At 38.8% G+C, this 10,000-nt stretch overlaps 2 protein-coding genes across 2 annotated transcripts in view; both read right to left on the reverse strand.

The window, feature by feature from the left end:
* Positions 1-526, reverse strand: part of stmn3 (stathmin-like 3) — an 18,597-nt gene extending 18,071 nt beyond the window's left edge. Inside the window, exon 1 of the mRNA XM_056237595.1 lies at positions 393-526. Within this exon, the coding sequence (XP_056093570.1) occupies positions 393-411 (19 nt within the window). The 5' untranslated portion in view covers positions 412-526. The remainder of the gene's footprint in view (positions 1-392) is intronic.
* A 3,415-nt stretch (positions 527-3,941) lies between these two features.
* The window catches only part of arfrp1 (ADP-ribosylation factor related protein 1), a 12,688-nt gene continuing 6,629 nt past the window's right edge, over positions 3,942-10,000 (reverse strand). The window contains exon 7 of the mRNA XM_056237594.1: positions 3,942-4,103. Coding sequence (XP_056093569.1) covers positions 4,016-4,103 — 88 coding nt within the window. The 3' untranslated portion in view covers positions 3,942-4,015. The remainder of the gene's footprint in view (positions 4,104-10,000) is intronic.

Genomic DNA, 10,000 nt, shown 5'->3' on the forward strand with positions numbered 1-10,000 from the left:
ATTTTTTTAAAAGTGACTCTTATGACTGGTTTAGTGGTCCAGGGTCACACACAGTGGATGAGGGATTCCAGTATGCGTTTGACTGTGATCTAGACAGTCTCATCTACAACATTGCGACACATTTTGCTGCACTGCTGCTAACCTCCAAATGAACCTGTTTTTTAATGCGCAACATCTGCAGTGTTGAGCATCAGCACATTATGAGTTGTTTAAACAGAAATGATACGTCTAGTAATGATCTCTTAGATCCAATAGCATCATGCTTGGCAAAAGGACATGTTCACTAACACCAATGTCATGCAGAACATCGAGTCGGTTCTACGGTGGCTCATGCGATCTCATGCAAAACTCTCAGTAGAGTCTCTTTTCTGGGTTCTGGTTCTGGTTCTTACCTGAAACCGTGCTGTCCATTGTGCTGCCGGATGGATGGTGAGCCGAGAGATGAAGGGAATGAAGCACTGAAGGAGTGACGCACAGCGATGGTCTATTATCCGGGGAGGAATGATGGATGAGAGGAGGAGGAGGAGGAGGAGGAGATGAAGAGAGAAATGATGTGGCTGACGAAGCTGGACTATTATCAGATCCAGAGATAAACTGAGAGAAAAAAGACAGTAATAAAGTGATGCAGTGCTGTTGTCTTGGAAACGAGAGCTATTTTTACTCTTTAATCGGATACTTTCAAGTTATGCAGTTCATATATCCGAACATTAAAAATCAAGTCATTTTGGTTGGGAAAAGTTCTTGCAACATTTGTTTGATTTGATATGGTATTAGCATCTAACATTTTATAATCTACAGCGCAAAATAAAAAAAACATTTTTTAAATCAAGATACATTTACTTGAGAAGCAATGACAAATGTATTAAAATTAAATGAGTTTGTGCTTAAAAGAAGAAAACGAGTAAAAGATAATTTTAATAATATTTTTATTTTTACATTTTGCTTCTCCAGTAAATGTATCTTGATTTAAGAATGTTTTGATATTTGCACTGGAAAACTAGACAAATATACAGCGTAACGCAACGACTTTTGCGCCTCTTTAAATATCTGTGCTAAATATTTCTAGATATTGTTGTCTTTTTAAACGGACTACTGTAGGTCCAATCGATGAGGTGCTAACAAAATCAATAACTCATCGACAGGACAGAGGATGGATTGGGTTCAGTCCTGTGTCGAACACTCAAGACGACGTTTGATCGTTTCCAATCAGCGATTGCTCTGAAACCGACATGCATCAGATGATATTAAAGTAAAGGAGCGAGCTTGTAGTTTAAGATGGGAATAACAATAGAAGCACTGTTTCCTTTTGACAGGGTTATTTTATAATGAGCAGTTTTTTTTAAGATAAAGCCATAATAGCATTTTTTGTTATTAATATGCTTTTACTTATATGTTCCTAGGCACGTTATTACTAGTCCTAGTAATAGTACTAATACTTTTTTTGTAAATCTGGCACAAAAATAAAACATAAAAATTAACAAAAATTTCATAGAGAAAAAGCTATTTGCAATATTAGGTGGAAAAAAATGTTAATCCAAGATAAATTCTCTTAACCTGTTAAGTGTCACCCCCCTTTTTTTGAATAGACATGAAAATGCACATTTCGAACTTAAATGGCTGTAATTCAAGAATGCTTTGGAATATAGACGTAAGATTGGTCTCGTTTTAAAGAAGACATTTGGCAGATTTGTGTAAAAGTGAAATAAATCAAGAAAGTGAAACAGAAAAAAAGTTAGAAGCTTGAGTTTATGGAAATGTACAATGTAAAAAAAAATATTATTCATATTTTATATAAAATATATATTTTCAAAACCTGGGCTACTCTAAAACAAGTTGTGTTTCAAATTTTAAGTTGATATCTCAAAAAATGAGCTTTCAGTGAGAGTGTGTGTGGGTGCAGTACCGAACGCTTCCACTAGGGCACAACCAGACTCCATTACTGCCCATATAAGGGGGCCGCCATTTCCATATGTGTTTTGAGTGATATGAACCATTATTTCCACAATTTTCATACAATTTATGAAGTAGACATCCTATTCAGAAGTAGTATGGGAAGTTTGGCAGATTTTGATATGAATTCAACCTCTAAGAAACACATTCAAAGAACACGCATGTGCGTCATAGCTCGCTGCCACACCACAAATGGTGAATCTATAATTCTTTTCTTTCTATTTCAAACATTTTCAGACCTTTTTTTCTAAAATAATTGAATGGATGCTATCTTTTGAACTCTTGGCATAAAAACTGAGGTTTCTACCCTTCTTTCATGATTTTCATGTTCATCACTATTTCAAAATAAAGGTCTGAACACGCCTTAGGAGTATGAAAATATTCTTGTTGCAAATTGATAAATTATGGCTCCTCTGTAATTTATTTTGAAAATCAGTCACCAAATATGGAAACTAGAGATTGTAAGCTTTCAAATGATATATAGTTTGTCAGTATTACTTAAGGTTTTTACTAAAATATTATTGTTTTAAAAATATAATGACAGTTAATTAAACAAGTCTTAGTTTTGCTAAACCCTTCTATCATGTTGCAGGTCAATTTGACAAAATTAGAAAACGAAATTGAGTTGTTGAAGAACTGAAATTGAAATTTTGTGAATGAGTGCACACATTTTTTTTACGATTTTGATGTTCGCAGATCAATTTGACCCGCAATTTCACGGATAACCAAAATACAAAAATTTTGCAATTTTTTGTCAGTTTCTAAACTACTCTCTGTCTGATGGTCTGTAAATGTAAATGTATGCATTTGACAGACACTCATCCACATTTAATCAGTTCAAGAACGTTCATTTCACTGGGAATCAAACACATGATTTTATTGTTGCATGATCTATTGTTTGAGCTTCAGATAAGCACACAAAAATAAAACATTTAAATAAAAAAAATCTCAAATTAAAAAAAAAAGAAATGTTTTATTTTAAAACAAATAGTTAAAAATGTTTTTGTAATGTGTGAGAAGTATTACTTTTTTTTTTTCATAGTGTGATTTTTCATGAATTGTATTGAATCCAATTAGGGTCAATTTGACTCGCAACATATTATCGTACCCAGAATACGAACATAATACAACGTTTTCCAGTTAAATATTTCATATTTTTAAAAAAAGACCCCTTTTTTTTTTTGCAGCGTAACCATAAGAGTGCCAGCTCTATTATTCAAGTTCCCTTGCAGATTCACGGATGCGCTGTTACACAAGTGTTCATACACTATTCATGGCCGAACCCTCAGCTGAAGGCTTGCGTGCGAAGCCCGGCTCGATTTACCCCGCTGTCCTAAAGCAACTGCACAAGGGAACAGCCTGAGTTAAGGCAGTGCAGATCAGCGGCATACACACACAACGTGACATATCTGAACAACTACATATGAACATTAGCACTAATGATGCGTATTCCGATACTAGCATGAGTTAGTGCTAGTATGAGCATACATGTTAAACATCATATTGACTCTTTCACACACACACACATAAGCGTATGATTCATTAGAGAGGTCACAGATGTGACGTGTTAACATTCATAGCATGAGCGGTGCTTATTGATTCACTGAAATGCATTCAGCTTAGACAAGAGAAAAATCATTAAAACCCAGTCCTGATGGAACAAGGCATATCCCGGATTTGTAAGGGTTGGGAAAACATGAAAGCGAGACACAAGAGCTTTGTTTTCCATCTCTGCTGTTTATTATATAATTGGTTAGTAATTAGAACTAAGATTGTGAGTGTTAAAAACAACGCCTCTTGAAATTCTATATGAGGAATGTCTTCATTATTTTAGTAACTATTGATTAAAAAAAAAAGATTTTGCAAAGAAACTTAAAACTCATCAGAGATCAAGACTGACGGTGTCGGGTCAGTGTATAAATATCTACAATGTCACAGAATAGACATCAAACATGAGGTGTGCGAGAGCATCAGACAGATATAATATCATAACTTACACGTCCTCAGAACAACTGCATCCTCTATGCATTTACACACACACACACACACACACACAGATGATGTTCTATGTGATGTCCTTTTGTCTGGGAGGACGGTGAATGTTCCGGATCACACATTTGACCATCCATTCAATGCCATCGTTCACTCCCTGCCTGAAAAACACAGACAACACACACCGTTTAAACAACCAGCGAAACCAGTCGAGCACACGTTTAGAGCAAGAAGTAAAATGATCTTTATCTAGCATTACATGCACTAACATTAACATAACAACAAAAAAGCATTTACTAAGTTGCACAGTCATTATAATCACTGCAACACTGTCAAAATAAACTCCAGGACTTTTCAAGCACTACTCGTTTGGTTTTCAAGGACTACAATCAGAGATCTCACTTATCAAACACTATCTTTATTATCTTTCAAATTCTAAAAGCACATTTTAACACTTATTCACACACGCAATCGCTCTCTCACTAATGCATTGCATTCAAACACGTGTGATCTTGCAGTGCTGTCTGCATTTGATTTCACATGAGCAGAAATCTGTCAAAAATGTGGCGACCCGTAGATAAAATAACTGATGAAAACGTCGTTATTTTCTTCTTTCCAAACAAAATGTGCACACAGCAATGATATTCCACTTTTAATGCGGATATTTCACTTTTAAAGCATGTCGAAGGAACGGTTTGCACACTATCCAATAAACCACATTGAATCTATCCTCCTAGTATGGGTTATTTTATTTTTTTCATTTAATTTGCCTATATATTATGAGCAGAACTTTTGCGAGATTTCAAAGCATACTTATAGATATTATAGAGCCATTTCTCATGGTTATGAGCTTACAAGTATTTATATCAAACGGGCTGCGGCTTCATTTTGCACAAAAATATTGTTTTATCGATAAAATGAAGCACTAATTTCACATATCTTGTCTTTTAATAATTCAAGCACTTTCCATAAATATGGCTTTCAGGGTTTTCCAGGACTTACATTTCAGAAATTAAATTCAATTACTTTAAGTACACTGTATGAACCCTGCCACAATGTTGGTTCATTTTAAATTTACAACGAAATATCAAATATACATCATAATTAATATTATGTAATACACTGAAAAAAGTTTGTTGGATTTACATGATTTAATCATACATCGATTTGATACGAATCAATTAAAATAATTTTTAGCACCTCTACATATTAATTTTTATTTTACGTCAGTACATTATGTAATGGTCAAAATAGTTAAGATACAAAGGTAACACACAGTGTAATTGAACAGTTCTATATCCAAACATAACTGAGCATTAAACACCATCAAATCTCCCCTTTTCTCATTTAGCTAAAAAATTCATAAAATAATACTTGATTATTCTCATGCAAGGCATGCTGGGAACTACAGTTTTAATCATGGCAATAGCTTAAATAATTTTTGAGCTCCAGCATCCCCACAATATTGTGCTACTCCCTTAAAAAGTAACTAATTGCATTACTTTTTAAGAAAAGTAATTTGTTCGATGTTTTTTGTGTTCGTTTTTAATCACCTGGGCTGGGCTTATTTTGTTTTTTTAAACAAAAAAAGTGCTATTTTTAGGCAAACGTAAAGAAACTTTCACACCAAAATTGAAATAATAATCCTCAGGCTGAAGGAAGTGTACAGTAGAGGGCGCCGCTCAAACTAAACTCTCAGGATTGCAGAAGAAAAAAGTTTAACACTTCACTAATAAAAACTAAAAAATAGACTAATTTTTATTTGAGGAGCAAGTACATTGCTCAATAAAGTGAGATTAAATGCATAAAAATATTTGTTTTATTTAACATATGTAATTATTGGAGGTTTGGATAGTCTGATTTTGCATATAACTGATTATATTCATTTTGAGTTTGAGTTAGTGCACGTGAGATGAGTTAGTGCACGTGAGATGAGTTAGTGCACGTGAGATGAGTTAGTGCACGTGAGATGAGTTAGTGCACGTGAGATGAGTTAGTGCACGTGAGATGAGATGAGTTAGTGCACGTGAGATGAGATGAGTTAGTGCACGTGAGATGAGATGAGTTAGTGCACGTGAGATGAGATGAGTTAGTGCACGTGAGATGAGATGAGTTAGTGCACGTGAGATGAGATGAGTTAGTGCACGTGAGATGAGATGAGTTAGTGCACGTGAGATGAGATGAGTTAGTGCACGTGAGATGAGATGAGTTAGTGCACGTGCACGTGAGATGAGATGAGTTAGTGCACGTGAGATGAGTTAATGCACGTGAGATGAGTTAATGCACGTGAGTGCACGTGAGATGAGTTAGTGCACGTGAGATGAGATGAGTTAGTGCACGTGAGATGAGATGAGTTAGTGCACGTGAGATGAGATGAGTTAGTGCACGTGAGATGAGATGAGTTAGTGCACGTGAGATGAGATGAGTTAATGCACGTGAGATGAGATGAGTTAATGCACGTGAGATGAGATAGTGCACGTGAGATGAGATGAGTTAGTGCACGTGAGATGAGATGAGTTAGTGCACGTGAGATGAGATGAGTTAGTGCACGTGAGATGAGATGAGTTAGTGCACGTGAGATGAGATGAGTTAGTGCACGTGAGATGAGATGAGTTAGTGCACGTGAGATGAGATGAGTTAGTGCACGTGAGATGAGATGAGTTAGTGCACGTGAGATGAGATGAGTTAGTGCACGTGAGATGAGATGAGTTAGTGCACGTGAGATGAGATGAGTTAGTGCACGTGAGATGAGATGAGTTAGTGCACGTGAGATGAGATGAGTTAATGCACGTGAGATGAGATGAGTTAGTGCACGTGCACGTGAGATGAGATGAGTTAGTGCACGTGAGATGAGTTAATGCACGTGAGATGAGTTAGTGCACGTGAGTGCACGTGAGATGAGTTAGTGCACGTGAGATGAGATGAGTTAGTGCACGTGAGATGAGATGAGTTAGTGCACGTGAGATGAGATGAGTTAGTGCACGTGAGATGAGATGAGTTAGTGCACGTGAGATGAGATGAGTTAGTGCACGTGAGATGAGATGAGTTAGTGCACGTGAGATGAGATGAGTTAGTGCACGTGCACGTGAGATGAGATGAGTTAGTGCACGTGAGATGAGATGAGTTAATGCACGTGAGATGAGATGAGTTAATGCACGTGAGATGAGATGAGTTAGTGCACGTGAGATGAGATGAGTTAGTGCACGTGAGATGAGATGAGTTAGTGCACGTGAGATGAGTTAGTGCACGTGAGTGCACGTGAGATGAGATGAGTTAGTGCACGTGAGATGAGATGAGTTAGTGCACGTGAGATGAGTTAATGCACGTGAGTGCACGTGAGATGAGTTAGTGCACGTGAGATGAGATGAGTTAGTGCACGTGAGATGAGATGAGTTAGTGCACGTGAGATGAGATGAGTTAGTGCACGTGAGATGAGATGAGTTAGTGCACGTGAGATGAGATGAGTTAATGCACGTGAGATGAGATGAGTTAATGCACGTGAGATGAGATAGTGCACGTGAGATGAGATGAGTTAGTGCACGTGAGATGAGATGAGTTAGTGCACGTGAGATGAGATGAGTTAGTGCACGTGAGATGAGATGAGTTAGTGCACGTGAGATGAGATGAGTTAGTGCACGTGAGATGAGATGAGTTAGTGCACGTGAGATGAGATGAGTTAGTGCACGTGAGATGAGATGAGTTAGTGCACGTGAGATGAGATGAGTTAGTGCACGTGAGATGAGATGAGTTAGTGCACGTGAGATGAGATGAGTTAGTGCACGTGAGATGAGATGAGTTAATGCACGTGAGATGAGATGAGTTAGTGCACGTGCACGTGAGATGAGATGAGTTAGTGCACGTGAGATGAGTTAATGCACGTGAGATGAGTTAGTGCACGTGAGTGCACGTGAGATGAGTTAGTGCACGTGAGATGAGATGAGTTAGTGCACGTGAGATGAGATGAGTTAGTGCACGTGAGATGAGATGAGTTAGTGCACGTGAGATGAGATGAGTTAGTGCACGTGAGATGAGATGAGTTAGTGCACGTGAGATGAGATGAGTTAGTGCACGTGAGATGAGATGAGTTAGTGCACGTGCACGTGAGATGAGATGAGTTAGTGCACGTGAGATGAGATGAGTTAATGCACGTGAGATGAGATGAGTTAATGCACGTGAGATGAGATGAGTTAGTGCACGTGAGATGAGATGAGTTAGTGCACGTGAGATGAGTTAGTGCACGTGAGTGCACGTGAGATGAGATGAGTTAGTGCACGTGAGATGAGATGAGTTAGTGCACGTGAGATGAGATGAGTTAGTGCACGTGAGATGAGATGAGTTAGTGCACGTGAGATGAGATGAGTTAGTGCACGTGAGATGAGATGAGTTAGTGCACGTGAGATGAGATGAGTTAGTGCACGTGAGATGAGATGAGTTAATGCACGTGAGATGAGATGAGTTAATGCACGTGAGATGAGATGAGTTAGTGCACGTGAGATGAGATGAGTTAGTGCACGTGAGATGAGATGAGTTAGTGCACGTGAGATGAGATGAGTTAATGCACGTGAGATGAGATGAGTTAGTGCACGTGAGATGAGATGAGTTAGTGCACGTGAGATGAGTTAATGCACGTGAGATGAGTTAGTGCACGTGAGTGCACGTGAGATGAGTTAGTGCACGTGAGATGAGATGAGTTAGTGCACGTGAGATGAGTTAGTGCACGTGAGATGAGATGAGTTAATGCACGTGAGATGAGATGAGTTAGTGCACGTGAGATGAGATGAGTTAATGCACGTGAGATGAGATGAGTTAATGCACGTGAGATGAGATGAGTTAGTGCACGTGAGATGAGATGAGTTAGTGCACGTGAGATGAGATGAGTTAATGCACGTGAGATGAGATGAGTTAGTGCACGTGAGATGAGATGAGTTAGTGCACGTGAGATGAGATGAGTTAGTGCACGTGAGATGAGTTAATGCACGTGAGATGAGTTAGTGCACGTGAGTGCACGTGAGATGAGTTAGTGCACGTGAGATGAGATGAGTTAGTGCACGTGAGATGAGATGAGTTAATGCACGTGAGATGAGTTAATGCACGTGAGATGAGATGAGTTAATGCACGTGAGATGAGTTAGTGCACGTGAGATGAGTTAGTGCACGTGAGATGAGTTCGTGAGATGAGTTAGTGCACGTGAGATGAGTTAGTGCACGTGAGATGAGTTAGTGCACGTGAGATGAGTTAGTGCACGTGAGATGAGTTAGTGCACGTGAGATGAGTTAGTGCACGTGAGATGAGTTAGTGCACGTGAGATGAGTTAGTGCACGTGAGATGAGTTAGTGCACGTGAGATGAGTTAGTGCATGAGTTAGTGCACGTGAGATGAGTTAGTGCACGTGAGATGAGATAGTGCACGTGAGATGAGATAGTGCACGTGAGATGAGTTAATGCACGTGAGATGAGTTAGTGCACGTGAGATGAGTTAGTGCACGTGAGATGAGTTAGTGCACGTGAGATGAGATGAGTTAATGCACGTGAGATGAGATGAGTTAATGCACGTGAGATGAGATGAGTTAATGCACGTGAGATGAGTTAATGCACGTGAGATGAGTTAGTGCACGTGAGATGAGATGAGTTAGTGCACGTGAGATGAGATGAGTTAATGCACGTGAGATGAGTTAATGCACGTGAGATGAGATGAGTTAATGCACGTGAGATGAGATGAGTTAATGCACGTGAGATGAGTTAGTGCACGTGAGATGAGTTAGTGCACGTGAGATGAGTTAGTGCACGTGAGATGAGTTAGTGCACGTGAGATGAGTTAATGCACGTGAGATGAGTTAGTGCACGTGAGATGAGTTAGTGCATGAGTTAGTGCACGTGAGATGAGTTAGTGCACGTGAGATGAGATAGTGCACGTGAGATGAGATAGTGCACGTGAGATGAGTTAATGCACGTGAGATGAGTTAGTGCACGTGAGATGAGTTAGTGCACGTGAGATGAGTTAGTGCACGTGAGATGAGTTAATGCACGTGAGATGAGTTAGTGCACGTGAGATGAGTTAA

The sequence above is a fragment of the Rhinichthys klamathensis genome, unplaced genomic scaffold (assembly GCF_029890125.1).
Source record: "Rhinichthys klamathensis goyatoka isolate OS25496 unplaced genomic scaffold, OSU_Roscu_1.1 h1tg000488l_1, whole genome shotgun sequence".
NCBI lineage: Eukaryota > Metazoa > Chordata > Actinopteri > Cypriniformes > Leuciscidae > Rhinichthys > Rhinichthys klamathensis.